The 16,919-nt window shown below is 46.5% G+C and overlaps 1 protein-coding gene across 1 annotated transcript in view; it reads right to left on the reverse strand.

Moving 5' to 3' along the window:
• The window catches only part of GLT1D1 (glycosyltransferase 1 domain containing 1), a 115,755-nt gene extending 109,386 nt beyond the window's left edge, over positions 1-6,369 (reverse strand). Inside the window, exon 1 of the mRNA XM_052654920.1 lies at positions 6,302-6,369. Coding sequence (XP_052510880.1) covers positions 6,302-6,369 — 68 coding nt within the window. The remainder of the gene's footprint in view (positions 1-6,301) is intronic.
• Between the last annotated feature and the right edge of the window lie 10,550 nt (positions 6,370-16,919).

Below are 16,919 nucleotides of genomic sequence, written 5' to 3' on the forward strand. Positions count from 1 at the left end.
AATCAAGAGAAGCGGGAGAAACATCAACAACCTCAGATATGCAGATGATACCACTTTAATGGCAGAAAGAGAAGAGGAACTAAAGAGCCTCCTGATGAGAGTGAAGGACAAGAGTAAAGGGCCGGCTTAAAACTAAATATTAAAAAAACTAAGATCATGGCATCCGGCCCCATTACTTCATGACAAATAGAAGGGGAAAAGGTGGACATAGTGACATATTTCCTCTTCTTGGGCTCTAAAATCACTGCAGATGGTGACTGCAGCCATGAAGTCAGAAGACATTTGCTTCCTGGCAGGAAAGCTATGACAAACCTAGGCAGTGTGCTGAAAAGCAGAGACATTACTTTGCTGACAAACGTCCGTATAGTCAAGGCTATACTCTTCCCAGTGGTCACTTATGGTTGTGAGAGCGGGACCGTAAAAAAGGCAGAGTGTCAAAGAATTGATGCCTTCAAACTGTGGTGCTGGAGAAGACTCCTGAGAGTCCCTTGGACAGCAAGGAGATCAAACCAATCCTAAAGAAAATCAACCCCAAATACTCATTGGAGGGACTGATGCTGAAGCTGAAACTCCAGTGTTTTGGTCAGCTGATGGGAACAGCTGACTCATTATAAGTCCCTGATGCTTGAAAAGATTGAGGGCAGAAAGAGAAGAGGGCATCAGAGGATGAGATGGCTGGCTGGTATTACCAATGCAATGGGCATGAACTTGGGCAAACTTAGGGAGATGGTGAGGGACAGAGAGACCTGGGGTGCTGCAGTCCATGGGGTTGCAAAGAGTCAGACACAACTGGGCAACTAAACAAAACAAACAAAAAGGATTGGGATCATAAAATCTGTTCCTGAAAATATCCAACTGTCTAAAGACCTGTCCCACCAGATTCCCTGGAGCACAAAGTCCTCACTCCCCCCTGAACTCCCTCAGGGGTTGTTGAACGTCAACAGCTAAAGCAGCACAGGGTTCAGTCTCCACAGAGGCAGAGGGCAAATGCCCTTGTTCAGTCGCTGGCAGCGCCCTTGGCAAGTGCCAATTTGTCGTTGACATCCTTAAACCTTTAGCCACACTGAAGGAGGAAACAGACAGAGCTGGACTCCATCTTAGGCCAGGCTGCCAACGTTACGCTACACGCATCGTCACCCTCCCAATGGACTCTGAACTTTGTGCCCGATGTCTGTAGAAATGGCATACCGATGGAAAACCAGACCCCACCCCGGATAAAAGAGCCTCAGGACTTATACTTGGACTCTCCGTTGCCTAAAAGAATATGCTAATTATCTCTGTAACAGAACAAAGTGATCAATTCCATTATGTTTATCGGGATGTGACCACAGGCCTATTGATAAATGTCCACTGTTTACCTAGTCTTGTGACACATGAATCATGGGTGAACTTTGATCATATCTCTCTTTTACATTGTCCAGACTAGTTTCAAGGAATTTGGGGAGGTGGGTTTGAGCAAGTACACTTAGGGTATATAAAGTTTTCACAAAAACTGGTCGGGGTCCTTGGCTAAGAGGAGTAGTAAACTGCCTTGGGCCCACTGTACTAAACTGCACTCCACTATCTGCATTGTCCTTCTCAGTGAGTTTGTTCCCCGGAACGCGTGGCTACAACACTGCAGACAAGACTCTAGGTATGGGACGTAGTAATCTATCAAGTTTCTGATGGTGTGATTTAGACCAGGGCTCAGCACCCTTCCCTGGAAATGGCCAGAGAGTAAACACCTTTGAGTTTAGAGGTGGAGGACCTCTGACCTACTACTTGGCCCTGCTATTGATTTTAGCCTAACAGGAGGGGTCCTTTGACACTGATCTCCCGTTACTTCGTCCCAAAGAGAATGGTATGACTTTTTTTTTTTTTTTTCATTTGTGCAATTTAAATTTCCACCTTTACTGTGAGGAACTGACCTGAACCCATTCGCCTGGCTCAGAGGATCCTCAGGATTTTGGGGTTCTTCTGGAAATTGTTGACAGCCTCAGGGGATTAGAAGTGAGAGGAGGGAAACATGGATCCCCTTGCTGGACCTGGCTTCCAGCTGAGCCAGGTGACACAGTGGGGACACTGACCAAAGGGAGATGCAGACAGCAGGGCTGCTGGGTGGGCAGGGCTCCCTGATTCTTCTCCACACAAAAGCCCCCATAACCATGCAGCAAACCACGTGCCCTAAACAGTTCTCTTCTTTATGACACGCTGCATGCTGGTGAACAAACCTCTGATGCAGGTTTCTAACATTCACAGGGCTTAGGAGACAATCCCAGAGAGTAGGCCTTGATTAGGGTATTCAAAATTCTGCAAACAGGACTTCCCTGGTGGTCCAGTGTATAAGAATCCGCCTGCCAATGCAGGGGACATGGGTTCGAGCCCTGGTCTGGGAAGATTCCACATGCCGTGGGGCATCTAACCCTTGAACAACTACTAGCCCATGCTCTAGAGCCCATGAGCTGCAACTACTGAAGCCCACATACCCTAAAACCCCTGGCTCCACAACATCAGAAAACTCGGCAATGAGAAGCCAGTACACTGTAACCAAAGAGTAGAAGCCCTCGAAGGAATGAAGACACAGCACAGCCAAAAATAAATGAATAACTGAAGCCTGCATCCCTGGCCTCTACTCACAGGATGCCAGGAGCTGTGACAACCAAAGATGCCTCTAGGTACTGTTCCATGTTCTCTGGGGGCAAAATCACTCCCTCCTCCTTCAGGCCTCTGCTCCCATCAAGAAGCACTGACCTATGGGACTTCCCTGGCAGTCCAGTGGTTAAGACTCCAAGCTTAACCACCGCACGGATCACCAGTTCAATACCTGGTCAGGGAACTAAGATCCTGCATCGCTCAAGATCCAGCAAAAAAAAAAAAATCACTGACCTAGAATATTCTATACTGCTTGGTTTGCACAATTTGGTTCAGAAGGGATATGCTTTTACCAACATCCCACCTGCTTGCCCCTCAACCCAAGACACCAGCCCCTTCACACTGACCCTTCCCTGCTTTGTCAACTTAGGTACATACTCTCATGACCAGCCCATGTTTACTGAGTGCGTACTAAGTACCAAGCCCTGTTTCAAAACACTCACATTTGGCCCTAATAACAAGCCTATGTGGCAGGTTTGAGCTGTGATTATGTAACTTGACCTAGATCTTAGAGATCTTAAGCAGGGAAGCTGGCAAGTGAGATCTGAACCAGCCTAAGTCTAGCCCAGGATAGCTTCCTAGAGTGCCCTGTATATTGTCCTGTCCCGCGTGGGTGTGCCCATAGCAAGTCAGCATCGCTGTTTATATATTGGGTGTTCATTTGCAACTACAAGCTTGAGTGTGCAAGAACGGACCCATTTCTCCTTTTTGTAAGCCCAGTCTTGTCTAACTCAGCCTGCCTGGGTAGACTTATGGTTCGGAACCCCAATCTTATTCATTTGGGGGGCTCCCTTCCCCATGGCCCAGGGTCATTGGAGGATCACAGGAGTCTCCCTCAGAGAAAGTCTGAACCTCTGGCTCTCACTGCTTTCTGATAATTGGCTCCCAGGGAAGTTTGTTGCCAAGGAAACCTTCCCCTCCCCTTCAGGATACACAGCATCATTTCCTCAAGGAACCCAGGCTTTCACAAGACAAAAGATATCTTCCAGCAACTTCTGCTTTTCCCCTTTGCTACTCCCATCCCCAGCAACCTTCCTGAGTGAGTGAAGGGGAGGCCAAAGCCTGGATCTGATGAGACAGACCAAAGCAGAGAACAATATTTTGCATCCTGTACAATCAGGGAAAAAAAAGAACACAGTAACTAAAGGGCCCTGCACCCTTGCTAAATGTCTGTGGCAGTGTCTGTCTGGTGCCCCTGGAAGCCCTTTTGTGGGAGAGGGCCTTTGGGCAATTTGGCTTGACATGTGCCCCTTGAGGGGCTTCCCAGGTGCTGCTAGTGGTAAATAACCCGCCTGCCAATGCAGGAGACATAAGAGACACGGGTTGATCCCTGGGTCAGGAAGATCCCCTGGAGGAGGGCATGGCTACACACTTCAGTATCCTTGCCTGGAAAATCCCATGGACAGAGGAGCCTGGTGGGCTACACTCCATGGGGCTGCAAAGAATTGGTCGTGACTGAAGCGACTTAGCCTGCACACACATGTGGCTAGCGTTAAGAAGTGGAGTGTTAAATAATGGATGCTTTCTCTGGTTTCCAAAGCATAAACTATGGGGGCAGGCTCTGCTGGGCTGGCCACTCTCTCTGACCTCCTTTCCTCACCACAGTCCAGGGAGTATGGCTTTCTTTCTGTTCCTCAAGAACCTATTCTGTTCCCAGGACCTATGTTGAGCTATTACCTTATATTGGGACCATCCACCCTTCCAGATCCCCAAGAGACTGCCTCCTTCTGTCACTGAGGTCTTTATTTGAATGTCACCTCCTGAGAGAGCCCTTCTCTGAACCCACAGCCTCAATCACCTCCTTTATTTCTGGTTAATATCCCCAAATCTCTCTTCCCTTCATGGAATGTGCTCCATGAAGGTGAAGACCACTGTGTGCCTCCTGGCTACTTGTGCCCAAATGAGTGATGACTGGGACTTCTGCAGTGGTCCAGGGGCTAAGACTCCAAACTTTCACTGCAGGGGGCACAGGTTCTATCCCTAGTCGGGGAAGTAAGATCCCATATGTGGCACAGCATGGGAAAAAAAAAAAATAGCAGAAAGCACAGCTGCCTTCCAAACGAGTGATGGCAGTGTCACTATCTTAAACCTGTATGGTGAAAATTCTAGTCGGAAAAACCATAAACTTCAGAACACTGATGTATCTGGTGGGCCATTCTCACTGATGCACTTCAGGAGAACTAACATATTCGAAGGAGAAAGCAGGGACAGGAAGCGGTAAGTGAGGCCCCATCACTCATTCTCATGATGAGGAAGCAGGTTCACAGAGGGGAAGTCAATTAAGAAATTATATGAAGCAAGTCACTCTGCCTTAAAAAGAAAAAAAGAAGGCTGCTATGAAACTTCAGCAAGGAGATCAAACCAGTCCATTCTAAAGTATATCAGTCCTGAATATTCCTTGGAAGGACTGATGCTGAAGCTCCAATACTTTGGCCACCTGATGTGAAGAGCCAGCTTGTTGGAAAAGACCTTGATGCTGGGAAAGATTGAAGGAAGGAGAAGGGGACGACAGAGGATGAGATGGTTGGATGGCATCACCAACTGGGAGTTGGTGATGGACAGGGAAGCCTTGTGTGTTGCAGTCCATGGGGTTGCAAAGAGTCAGACACGACTGAATGACTGAACTGAACTGAACTGAGCTTCAGGCACTAATCAGTTCCCTCCTTGCCCTGAGGACTTTTACCTTCCAGCAGGGAGAAGAGAAAAAGTAGAGGGGTAAATCTAGAAAATTGCAACTGCATTAAAACACAAATGTTAAGAAGATAACCAGGCAGCGAGAGGGGTAGGTAAGGAAGAGAGAAGACTAGTTTGTTTCTTAGTGTGTGGGTGGGAGAGGTGGGTATGTTGACCATGTGACAGCGCTTGTGGAATCTTAGCTTCCCCACCAGGGATCGAACCTCCATCCTCAGCATTGCAGGGTGGATTCTTAACCACTAGACCACCAGGGAAGCCCAAGGGAAGGTACTCAGGATGACAGGATGCAGGAACACTGGTTTGTACTCTTGCTGCGCCTTCTGCCTGGAAATCCTGGTTAGCCACCCGCCCTCCCCCCATACCCTGCCAGGCCGCCGGGCTTCAAGGAACGCTCCCGGCACCCAGGATTCTGCGCAGATGTCACTCCAACAGGGAGGCCTCCTTGAGCATCCTGCCTGAAACAGCACACGCGCACACGCGGCCCCTGGCCTGTGCCTATACGGGTCTATAGGTATCACTGTATACATGGACCCATATGCTTTTATTCTTTCTCTAGCGTCCCCACTGAAATGTGGCGTCCGGAAGCCCCGACTTGGGGTTTCGTTGCTGTCTCCCCAAATCTAAGGCACTCACAATCTATAGGGGGCATGCCTGAAGGCGGCCCCGGCGAGATGCGCGCGGAGAGCGCCGAGAAGCCTCCGCCGCGCTGCCTCGCGGGGCCACCCTGATGCCGGGTATCACCGGGATCCCCCGCCGAGCGGCCCCGGGGGGCTCATTAGAATCGGAGCGCCAGGCTAGGGCCCGAGCCCCCGCGCCTGAGCAGAGCCAGCGCGCGGCCCACATTCCCGCTCTCCCCGGGCCCCGCGCCCGCCGGCTGGTCCGTTTGGGCGAGCGGTTCGGTCGGGGAAGCCAGGCCGACCCCCTCCCCGTCCCCTCCCGGTGCCCTCGCCGAGGCCCCGGGCGCCGCCGCACCTACCGGACGCGCTGGGCGGTGACTGCGTTGCCCGTGTGCCGCCGCAGCGCCGCCAGGAATAGGAGCCGCATGCCGCCGCCGCCGCCCGGCCATCCACCGCCCGCTGAGGCCCGGCCCGGGGCGGGGGCGGGGACGCGGACCCCGGCGGCGGGCGGCCGGGCTGGGTCAGTCCGCCCGCCGCTCCCCAGGCCGCGCCCGCGCTCGCCGGTTCCGGCGCCGGGGGTCTGGGGCGAGCGGGGCAGCGAGTGGGGCGCGTGCCCGGGAAGGTGAGGGGTGGGGGTGGTCCGGAGGTCCCTCCCATGGGACCAGCACCGGGGCATCCGCGGGTCCCCTCCATGGGAACCAAAAGAGGCTCCTCTGGTGGTCCCAGAGTGACCATAGGTCTGCATCCCTGTGGCCTGTAACCTGAGATGATCACAGGTCCCTTCCCGCTTAGACAAGGAGGGCTGGGTGGCCACAATCCCCTCCCACAGGGACCAGGGTTAGCCGCAGGTTCCCCACCACACACACACACACACACACACACACACACACACACACACACACACACGCACACGCACACGCACACGAACCAGGGTGGCTGCCCATTGCTCCCCTGGAGACCAAGGGTTGCGAGTCCCTTTCCATGGCGGCTGTCACAAGGAGGGATGACCAAGTCCCTCCTACAGGAACCAGAGGAGGCCACAAGTGGACTCCCAAGGGGATCAGGTTGACCTGATGTCCACTCCTGTGGGTACCACCACAAGGGACTTCTGATATCTTTTGAAAATGGGACATCTTGCAATATTCAGCCACCATTCCCACAGTTGCCTGAGCTAAGAAGCCGTTGCCCCCTTTGGAGGTATTGAGATAGGCTAAGGCATAATTTAAGTCTGAATTTGGCAATAAGGAGTTCATGATCTGAGCCACAGACAGCTCCTGGTCTTGTTTTTGTTGACCGTATAGAGCTTCTCCATTTTTGGCTGCAAAGAATATAATCAATCTGATTTTGGTGTTGACCATCTGGTGATGGCCATGTGTAGAGTCTTCTCTTATGTTGCTGGAAGAGGGTATTTGCCATGACCAGTGCATTTTCTTGGCAAAACTCTATTAGTCTTTGCCCTGCTTCTTTCCGCATTCCAAGGCCAAATTTGCCTGTTACTCTAGGTGTTTCTTGACTTCCTACTTTTGCATCCCAGTCCCCTATAATGAAAAAGACATCTTTTGGGAGTCTTAGTTCTAAAACGTCTTGTAGGTCTTCATAGAACTGTTCAACTTCAGCTTCTTTAGCGTTGCTGCTTGGGGCAGATGATGCTGTGAAAGTGCTGCACTCAATATGCCAGCAAATTTGGAAAACTCAGCAGTGGCCACAGGACTGGAAAAGGTCAGTTTTCATTCCAATCCCAAAGAAAGGCAATGCCAAAGAATGCTCAAACTACTGCACAATTGCACTCATCTCACACGCTAGTAAAGTGATGCTCAAAATTCTCCAAGCCAGGCTTCAGCAATATGTGCACTGTGAACTTCCAGATGTTCAAGCTGGTTTTAGAAAAGGCAGAGGAACCAGAGATCAAACTGCCAACATCCGCTGGATCATCGAAAAAGCAAGAGAGTTCCAGAAAAACATCTATTTCTGCTTTGTTGACTATGCCAAAGCCTTTGACCGTGTGGATCACAAGAAACTGTGGAAAATTCTGAAAGAGATGGGAATACCAGACCACCTGACCTGCCTCTTGAGAAATCTGTATGCAGGTCAGGAAGCAACAGTTAGAACTGGACATGGAACAACAAACTGGTTCCAAATAGGAAAAGGAGTACATCAAGGCTGTATATCGTCACCCTGCTTACTTAACTTCTATGCAGAGTACATAATGAGAAATGCTGGACTGGAAGAAGCACAAGCTGGAATGAAGATTGCCGGGAGAAATATCAATAATCTCAGATATGCAGATGACACCACCCTTATGGAAAAAAGTGAAGAGGAACTAAAGAGCCTCTTGATGAAAGTGAAAGTGGAGAGTGAAAAAGTTGGCTTAAAGCTCAACATTCAGAAAACGAAGATCATGGCATCTGGTCCCATCACTTCTTGGGAAATAGATGGAGAAACAGTGGAAACAGTGTCAGACTTTATTTTGGGGGGCTCCAAAATCACTGCAAATGGTGACTGCAGCCATGAAATTAAAAGACGCTTATTCCTTGGAAGAAAAGTTATGACCAACCTAGATAACATATTGAAGAGCAGATACATTACTTTGCCAACAAAGGTCTGTCTAGTCAAGGCCATGGTCTTTCCTGTGGTCATGTAAGGATGTGAGAGTTGGACCGTGAAGAAAGCTGAGCGCCGAAGAATTGATTTTGAACTGTGGTGCTGGAGAAGACTCTTGAGAGTCCCTTGGACTGCAAGGAGATCCAACCAGTCCATTCTGAAGGAGATCAGCCCTGGGATTTCTTTGGAAGGAATAATGCTAAAGCTGAAACTCCAGTACTTTAGCCACCTCATGTCAAGAGTTGACTCATTGGAAAAGACTGTGATGCTGGGAGGGATTGGGGGCAGGAGGAGAAGGGGACGACAGAGGATGAGATGCCTGGATGGCATCACCGACTCGATGAACGTGAGTTTGAGTGAACTCCGGGAGTTGGTGATGGACAGGGAGGCCTGGCGTGCTGTCATTCATGGGGTCGCAGAGTCAGACGACTGAGTGACTGAACTGAACTGATTGAAGGCATAATTTTAAGTTTAAGCAAAAATTCATTCCCATTGGGCAGTACCAAACCAGAAGTGGCCAGGAGCTCTCCACAGACAGGAGCAGGGGAGAGGCTATTATAACTAAAAGGCAGAAGCAAAGTAAGAAACTTCAGTTCAGTTCAGTTCACTGTAGTTGCTCAGTCGTGTCCGACTATTTGCAACCCCATGGACTACAGCACACCAGGCCTCCTTGTCCATCACTAACTCCTGGAGTTTACTCATAATCATGTCCATTGAGTCAGTGATGCCATAACCATCTCATTCTCTGTCATCCCCTTCTCCTCCTGCCTTCAATCTTTCCCAGCATCAGGGTCTTTTCAAATGAGTCAGTTCTTTGAATTGGGTGGCCCAAAGTACTGGAGTTTCAGCTTCAGCATGAGTTCTTCCAAAGAATATTCAGGACTGATTGCCTTTAGGTTGGACTGGTTGGATCTCCTTACTGTCCAAGAGACTGTTGAGTCTTCTCCAACACAACAGTTCAAAAACATCAATTCTTCGACACTCAGTTTCTTTATAGTCCAACACTCACATCCATACATAACTACTGGAAAAACCACAGGTTTGACTAGGTGGACCTTTGTTGGCAAAATAATGTCTCTGCTTTTTAATATGCTGTCTAGGTTGGTCATAACTTTTTTTCCAAGGAGCAAGCGTCTTTTAATTTCATGGCTGCAGTCACCATCTGCAGTGATTTTGGAGCCCCCTCAAAAAAAGTCTCTCACTGTTTCCATTGTTTCCCCATCTATTTGTTATGAAGTGATGGGACCAGATGCCATGATCTTCATTTTCTGAATGTTGAGTTTGAAGCCAACTTTTTCACTCTCCTCTTTCACTTTCATCAAGAGGATCTTTAGTTCTTCTTTGCTTTCTGCCAAAGGGTAGTGTCATCTGCATATCCAAGGTTATTGATATTTCTCCTGGCAATCTTGATTCCAGCTTGTGCTTCTTCCAGTCCAGCGTTTCTCATGATGTACTCTGCATAGAAGTTAAATAAGCAGGATGGCAATATGAAACCTTGATGTACTCCTTTCCCGATTTAGAGCCAGTCTGTTGTTTCACATCCAGTTCTAACTGTTGCTTCCTGACCTGCATACAGATTTCTCAAGAGGCAGGTCAGGTGGTCTGGTATTCCCATCTCTTTCAGAATTTTCCACAGTTTCTTGTGATCCACACAGTCAAAGGCTTTGGCATAGTCAATAAAGCAGAAAGAGATGTTTTTCTGGAACTCTCGCTTTTTTCAGATGATCCAATGGATGTTGGCAATTTGATCTCTGGTTCCTCTGCCTTTTCTAAATCCAGCTTGAACATCTGGAAGTTCACGGTTCACATACTGTTGAAGCCTGGCTTGGAGAATTTTGAGCATTACTTTACTAGCATATGAGATGAGTGCAATTATGTGGTAGTTTGAGCATTCTTTGGCATTGCCTTTCTTTGGGATTGGAATGAAAACTGACCTTTTCCAGTCCTGTGGCCACTGCTGAATTTTCCAAATTTGCTGGCATATTGAGTGCAGCACTTTCACAGCATCATCTTTTAGGATTTGAAACAGCTCAACTGGAATTCCATCACCTCCACTAGCTTTGTTCGTAGTAATGCTTCCTAAGGCCCACTTGACTTTGCATTCCAGGATGTCTGGCTCTAGGTGAGTGATCACACCATCATGATTATCTGGGTCATAAAGATCTTTTTTGTTTAGTTCTGTGTATTCTTGCCACCTCTTCTTAATATCTTCTGCCTCTGTTAGGTCCATACCATTTCTGTCCTTTATTGTGCCCATCTTTGCATGAAAAGTTCCCTTGGTATGTCTAATTTTCTTGAAGAGATCTCTAGTCTTTTCTGTTGTTTTCCTCTATTTGCATTGACCACTGAGGAAGGCTTTCTTATCTGTCTCTGTTATTCTTTGGAACTCTGAAATCAAATGGGTATATCTTTCCTTTTCCTCTTTGCCTTTTGTGTCTTCTTTCTCAGCTATTTGTAAGACCTCCTCAGACAACCATTTTTCCTTTTTGCATTTCTTTTTCGTGGGGACAGTCTTGATCATTGCCTCCTGTACAATGTCACAAACCTCTGTCTGTAGTTCTTCAGACACTCTATCAGATCTAATCCCTTGAGTCTATTTGTCACTTCCACTGTATAATTGTAAGGGATTTGATTTAGGTCATACCTGAATGGTCTAGTGGTTTTCCCTACTTTCTTCAATTTAAGTCTCCCAGTCTTGTTTCTGCTGACTGTATAGAGCTTCTCCACCTTTGGGTGCAAAGAATATAATCAATATGATTTCAGTATTGACCATCTGGTGATGTCCATGTGTAGAGTCTTATCTTGTTGCTGAAAGCTTAGTTGGCTATCTGTGATTGGTTATCCTTAGGTTTCAGTTCTGTAACCTTGAGGCATTTACAGCTTAGGTTTTGGTTTGATTGGCTCAGATGGAAAGAATCTGCCTGCAGTGCTGGATACCCGGGTTCCATCCCTGGGTGGGGAAGATCTCCTGGAGAAGGGAATGGCTGGCTACCCACTCCAGTATTCTTACCTGGAGGATTCCATGGACAGAAGAACCTGGTGGGCTACAGTCATGGCATTGCAAAGAGTGGGACACAACTAAGCCACTAACACTTTCACTTTTTCTCTTTTGGTGTGGTTAAGGAAGCACTGGGGCATTTAAGCCCTCAGTCAAGTGGCCTCCTTGTTTAACAGATGGGACCTGAGCTTCCCAGTTTACCACAGTGGTTGTAGGTGCATTTCAATTTCTTTGTGAGCTCAATCTGTATTCCTGTTGTTAGAAGTTGAAGTTTATATCTTGGCTCCATAGTCACCAAGGACAGAGACTTTTTTCTTTCTACTCCAGCATCATAATGTCTGGCCTTTATTCTTAAGATAGCTTCTAGGTGTAATATGATTGCTGGAGCTCCAGCCATCACATGCACATTCCAGGTCAGCAGGAAGGAAGGATATAATGCTGTATTTCATTTTAAGGGCTCCTCCTGGAATTTCACACAGCCTTTATGACTTTATCTTACTGTGTGCATGACCACATCGTCCATCCCAGACAGCTAGGAAATGCAGTCTGTTAGCTGGGTATATTGCCACCCTGAATAAAACAGTGACCTTGGGTGACCAAAAATATTCTTTTTCATGCCCGCCATTTAATCCATTTCAGAGGCTCCTTTTCACAGATGGCTGCATGTATGAAAGTCTCCAGTGACTCATCTGGGATTGTTCTCTACCTCCCCGCCCCTAATGCTCTCTGTCTCTTTTCTACTGACCTCATTATGTTTTGTGATCAGGGTGAAGTGCTCACCTTCGCTTGTCCGGCACCAGAAAACAGACATCAATAGATGCTTGTTAAGTTAAGTAAAATCACTGAATTTGCTCTGTTGTGAGATTTTATTTCCTTGAGAATGCATTTCTGATATTTTTAGTTAAAGTCAGTGCTGCCACAGTAGGCTTTGCTAGGCTGAAACTCACTTTTATTCAGTTTTCCTGGAATACACCTGTTGCATGAGGTAAGATATTCTGACATATCTTTGAGGGACCATTACTTTATCCTTTCATGGCTTTTGTTTACCCATTTGTAAAATGAGAAAAGCTATAAACAGAATCATAGTTAATTCATTCATTTTGATGAAGTCTTTTATGATTTTCCCAGGTAGGTAATATAAAAGGGTACGAAGACAACTGTGTTATTATTGAATAATATATAAATAATTATGAGGTGGAGCAGAGGTAGAACTTGGCGTCTCGTAGGAGTTTTCTCCAGATGCTTCTAACATAAGGGTCTTAAAATATACATAATGCAAAATTTATGTATTGTTGGGACCTAACAAATGCCATGATAGGCTTCGGGGACTAAGGTAGGACTCACGGGAAAGGCTGAGTCATTGCCCAGTGAGGTCATCCCCGCGGATGCCAGGACTTGTCTAATCAGCATACTCCCCATAACCTGGTTTGAGTTTATCAGGACGTAAAAGACATCCCCCTGCAGCCAATAGCCAATTAGTAAATACCAGGAAACCCCTGCAGCCAATAAAGATTAGCCAATTAGGAAACTCCTGCAGCCAATCAGCCCTTGCCAATGCTCTGTTCTAAAACCTATAAATACTGCTGTACATCTGGGCTCGGGGCTCCTTGCTCCACTCCACTGCATTGGATGTGGTGGGAGCCCTAGCTCGAGCTAGAAATAAAACGCCTCCATGCTTTTGCATTGCTGTGGACGTCTTATTCTCTCAGTTTTGGGGACTCGGACTCTAGGCATAACATGTATGTGTGTGGTTTTTTTTGATCATAGTGTTTGTTCAGACTATTTCGCTAGTTCCTAGCTCTGGGTGGGAAAAAAATGAAAATTTATTATCTACCCTGCATAAAAGTGATAGCATTTTCAAGGGAGGTCACTGGGGCATGTTGGCTTTAAAAATGGCTCTGTGACTTAGAAAAAAAGTCAACACTTACATCTCCCCCCCATCCCCCACTCCCCGATCTCCCCTCCCCCAACCCTTCTTGACATTAATAAATGAGGTATTCTGCTTCTTTGTTTCCATCAGAGTTTTCCATCTTTTTTTATTTCCTCCCCCTACCCCACCCCCCACCCCCGCCCCACACCCTTGGCTGCACCCTGACGTGTGGGATCTTAGTTCTCCAATCAGGAATCAAACCCACACCCCCTGCAGTGGAGGAGTGTAGTCTTAACCACTGGACAGCCAGGGAAGTCCCCAGAGTTTTCCATCTTTGCATCTTCATTCCTCTCCTTAGTACTGAGAACTACAAATATGGTGTGTGTGTGTGTGTGTGTGTGTGTGTGTGTGTGTGTGTGTGTGAGTGTATGAGAGAGAGAGATGGAGAGAGAAGGAAAGTGAGAAATCTTCATTAAAAGAAAAAAAAAGATATATCTAGAACTGTGGTTTAAGTGTGCTGCTTATGTTTCCTTTTCCTGGCTTTCACTGACAGCACTTGAAAGTGATAAAAAAAAAAAAAAAAGCTGTTAGTCTGAGAGTAACTAGTTCTTTCTAGTGTTGTTTAATGAACAGGAGGAAGTCAACCAGGACTAAGTGCTTCTCCCTTTTAGTTTTGGGCAAGAAAGCAGGCCTTTGATTCCCACTGCTGTTCTGATGGCTGAGCAGACTCTTTTCATAACTTTTCAGCAGGAGGATGCTCACCCTAAAGATCCTCATCAGTGCTGAGGGAGACAATGGGTCTGACATATATGGCTTCCTATTTCTAATTATGCAAGAGACACAGGTCCAATTCTGGGCATACTGGAGCTTTACTAAACGGAAGATGTTCCAGTAACAACCTGTTGCTTGCAGAGGCCCATAGTTATTCTTCCAGGTTGTCAACTTATTTTTATTACATGGCCAAGTTTTATTATACAGCCATACAGATAAACAGGTTTTTAAAATCTCACAGCATCCCACTGAGAACAGCGCTATTAATACTGTTTCAGGTTTTTCCAGACTTAACAGGCAAATATAATCATCCTAGCAGTGGTTGCAGACCCTGAGCTTGGCAACGTTCTAAATACTCAGCATACTCCTGGACATTTCCCCAGTCCTAGATGGTAGGTACTATGGTTCTCACCACTTTCCAGATGAGGAAACAGGCATAGAAACTTTCCAAAGTAACACAGGGAGTGTGGATTTTTTACTGTGATTTTTTTTTAGCTCTGCTTTGGACTCACTATTTTATTGTGGCTGATTTTTATTCTGTTTTGTGTTTGTGACTGCTACAAAAGGTAGAAACACTCTACACTTTTTTTGGTGGGGGGGAGGTCACTGCTCTTTTGCAATTATGATAGGCAACATTCTACCTCAAGATTTCCCACTTCTTGTTTTACATTCTTCCAATTTAAACACTTATCCAGGTGATGCTATGAAGAGAATTTGCAAAAGTGATTAAATCCCCAAAATAGTCACCCATAGGAATTCCCTGGTGGTCCAGTGGTTAAGACTTTGCCTTCCGATTCCGGGGGTGTGGGTTTGATCTGTGGTTGGGGAGCTATCCCGTACGCCTTGCAGCCAAAAAACCAAAACACAAAACAGAAGCAATACTGGAACAAATTTAATAAAGACTTATGGTCCACAAAAAAACCAAACAAACAGGCAAAAAAATCAAACAAAACTAATCAGTTGCCCTCCAGAGGGAGATTATGCAAGCTAAGTCAAACCCACTGTCTCTTTAAAGAGACCGGGCATTTCCTGATGATGGAAAGGTGCAAAGTAGGAGAGAGGATTTGATGTCAGGGAGATTCTTTAATGATGGCTTTGTGCATAAAGAAAGTCCCATGACAAGGAGTACTAGAAGGTAGTAGAGGCTGAGAGCAACCCTCAGATGCCGGCCAGCAGGAAATGGATACCCCTACTCCCTGCCTCCCACAACCACCTCAAAGAACTAGAATCAACCACTAGTACAGGAGCTCTAGGTGACCTCTCACCCTTGTCCCACACCTTAATGTCAGCTGTGTGAGACCTTGGGCTGAGAACCCAGTCAGTCCCGCCCAGTCTCCTGAATTGCAAAGCCTCCAGATAATAGGTCAGTGTTGTTTGAGCAGCTAAGGTTGTGGTCATTTGTTATGCAGCTTCCCTTGTTGTTCAGCTGGTAAAGAATCCACCTGCAATACTGAAGACCTGCATTTGATCCCTGGCTTGTGAAGATCCCCTGGAGAAAGGAAAGGCTACCCACTCCACTATTCTGGCCTGGAGAATTCGGACACGACTGAGCAACTTTCACTCACAGGAAAGTAATACAAAAACATATCAGCAATACTTAGAACCCACTTCTATAGTATCGTGTGAATAACTACATAATATTACAGAGTATGTATGCACTGTAATTCATTTAATCAATGCCTTCTGAAGTGAACATCTACATTTTAGGAATCAGTGAACTAAAATAGACTGGAATGGGTGAATTTAACTCAGATAATCATTATTATAAGATCCCCTGGAGAAGGAAATGGCAACCCACTCCAGTACTCTTGCCTGGAAAATTCCATGGACAGAGGAACCTTGTAAACTACAGTCCACAGGGTCGCAAAGAGTCGGGCACGACTGACCGATGTCACTTTCACTTCACTTCACTGTAGGCAAGAATTCCTTAGAAGAAATGGAGTCGTCATAGTCAACAAAAGAGTCCAAAATGCAGTACTTGGATACAGTCTCAAAAACGACAGAATGATCTGTTTGTTTCCAAGGCAAACCATTCAATATCACAGTTATCCAAGTCTATGCCCCAACCAGTAATGCTGAAGAAGCTGAAGCCGAACAGTTCTGTGAAGACCTATAAGACCTTCTAGAACTAACACCCAAAAAAGATGTCCTTTTCATTATACAGGACTGGAATGCAAAAGTAGGAAGTCAAAAGATACCTGGAGTAACAGGCAAATTTAGCCTTGGAGTACAAAACAAAGCAGGTCAAAGGCTAACAGAGTTTTGCCAAGAGAATGCACTGGTCATAGCAAACACCCTCTTCCAACAGCACAAAAGAAGACTCTACACATGGATATCACCAGATGGTCAATACCCAAATCAGACTGACCATATTCTTTGCAGCCAAAGATGCAGAAGCTCTATACAGTCAGCAAAAACTGGGAGCTGACTGTGGCTCAGACCCTGAACTCCTTATTGCCAAATTCAGACTTAAATTGAAGAAAGTAGGGAAAACCATGAGACCATTCAGGTATGACCTAAATCAAATCCCTTACAGTTATACAGTGGAAGTGACAAATAGATTCAAGGGGTTAGATCTGATGGAGTGGCTGAAGCACTATAGACGGAGGTTTTTGACACTGTACAGGAGGCAGGGATCAAGACAATCCTCAAGGAAAAGAAATGCAAAAAGGCCAAATGGCTGTCTGAGGAAGACTTACAAAAAACTGTAAAAAGAAAAGAAGCCAAAGGCAAAGGA

Source organism: Budorcas taxicolor, chromosome 17 (assembly GCF_023091745.1).
Source record: "Budorcas taxicolor isolate Tak-1 chromosome 17, Takin1.1, whole genome shotgun sequence".
Classification (NCBI taxonomy): Eukaryota; Metazoa; Chordata; class Mammalia; order Artiodactyla; family Bovidae; genus Budorcas; species Budorcas taxicolor.